Source organism: Eretmochelys imbricata, chromosome 1 (assembly GCF_965152235.1).
Source record: "Eretmochelys imbricata isolate rEreImb1 chromosome 1, rEreImb1.hap1, whole genome shotgun sequence".
In the NCBI taxonomy this organism is placed as follows: Eukaryota; Metazoa; Chordata; order Testudines; family Cheloniidae; genus Eretmochelys; species Eretmochelys imbricata.
In genome coordinates, this window is record NC_135572.1 from 7,114,697 (window position 1) to 7,116,112 (window position 1,416).

Below are 1,416 nucleotides of genomic sequence, written 5' to 3' on the forward strand. Positions count from 1 at the left end.
CTATGATTCTAAAATCTGGAACTGGCCACTGGGCTAGATGGATTAAAGGCCTGATCCAGTCTGGCAGCACCTGTTTTCCTGTTTGTGGTGTAAATCCAGACTATGTTTTTGCTGATTCTCCTTGAGCTCCTGGGAGTCTCTAGACTTGCACTGAGAGAAGAAAAATGTCTCATTAAATATCATCTAGTCTCCTGTTCTTTTTCCTTTCAGGAAGGAGAGTTCAAAACTCCTGGGACCTTCCAAGTCCATGATGTCAGCTGTAAATGACACCAAATTCAACTCTGCAGTGTTCCTTCTCACCGCAATACCTGGGCAGGAAGACATCCATCTCTGGATCTCTATCACTTTCTGCTTAATGTATGCTATTTCATTAGTAGGAAATTCAGTCATTCTGTTCATTATAAAAACAGATCCAAGCCTCCATGAGCCTATGTACATTTTCCTTTCCATGCTGGCTGTCACAGACCTTGGCTTATCAATAGCCACCATACCGACAATACTGGGCATATTGTGGTTTAACTCTAGGGAGATCAGTTTCAATGCTTGCTTAGCGCAGCTGTTCTTCATCCACTCGCTTTCATTCATTGAATCCTCTGTGCTCCTGTCTATGGCCTTTGACCGCTTTGTTGCAATTTGTGACCCTCTGAGATATGCTTCTATCTTAACCCCACCTAGAATAGCCAAGATTGGACTGGTGTTTGTGATAAGAGGAGTGGCCTTAATATTCCCACTCCCCTTTCTCCTGAAACAGTTCCAATACTGTCGAGCCAATGTCCTCTCCCATTCCTACTGCCTGCACCAGGATGTCATGAAGATGGCTTGTTCAGACATCACGGTCAACAGCATCTATGGCTTGTTCATAATAATCTCCACAGTGGGTTTGGACTCACTACTTATCCTCCTATCTTATGTGATGATCCTCAAGACAGTGCTAAGCATTGCATCCCAAGTGGAGCGTGTCAGGGCCCTGAACACCTGCGTCTCCCACCTCTGTGCTGTCTTGCTCTTCTATACGCCAATGATTGGCCTGTCTGTGATACACAGATTTGGGAAGGGCTCCTCTCCCTTGCCTCAGATTTTCCTGGGTTACATCTACTTGCTGGCCCCGCCCCTGATGAATCCAATTGTGTACAGTGTGAAAAGCAGACATCTTCGTGCGAGAATAATCAGGGTGTTCATCAAGTGAAGGTTCAGTTGACCACCAGGATCCAGCACTGGAGACACAGGAGACAAAAATCACAGGCTGCCTATTCCATCCTGGAACCTTACACCTGAGATGACATGCGTAACTGATCTTCTCTCTATATACAGAGGTTCAGACAGGGTCTAAGGCCTGTGGCCAGCAGAGAGGCTCTGATGTTGGAGGACAGGGCACTGGGGGAAGGAGGCCAAGCCAGGCAGCAGCATTTACCAAGT

General features: G+C 46.5%; 1 protein-coding gene across 1 annotated transcript; it reads left to right on the top strand.

The window, feature by feature from the left end:
• Positions 1 to 247: 247 nt before the first annotated feature.
• LOC144279151 (olfactory receptor 51G2-like) lies at positions 248 to 1,186 on the top strand. The gene has a single exon (XM_077840627.1). The coding sequence runs from the start codon at positions 248 to 250 to the stop codon at positions 1,184 to 1,186; it is 939 nt and encodes a 312-aa protein (XP_077696753.1).
• Positions 1,187 to 1,416: the final 230 nt, after the last annotated feature.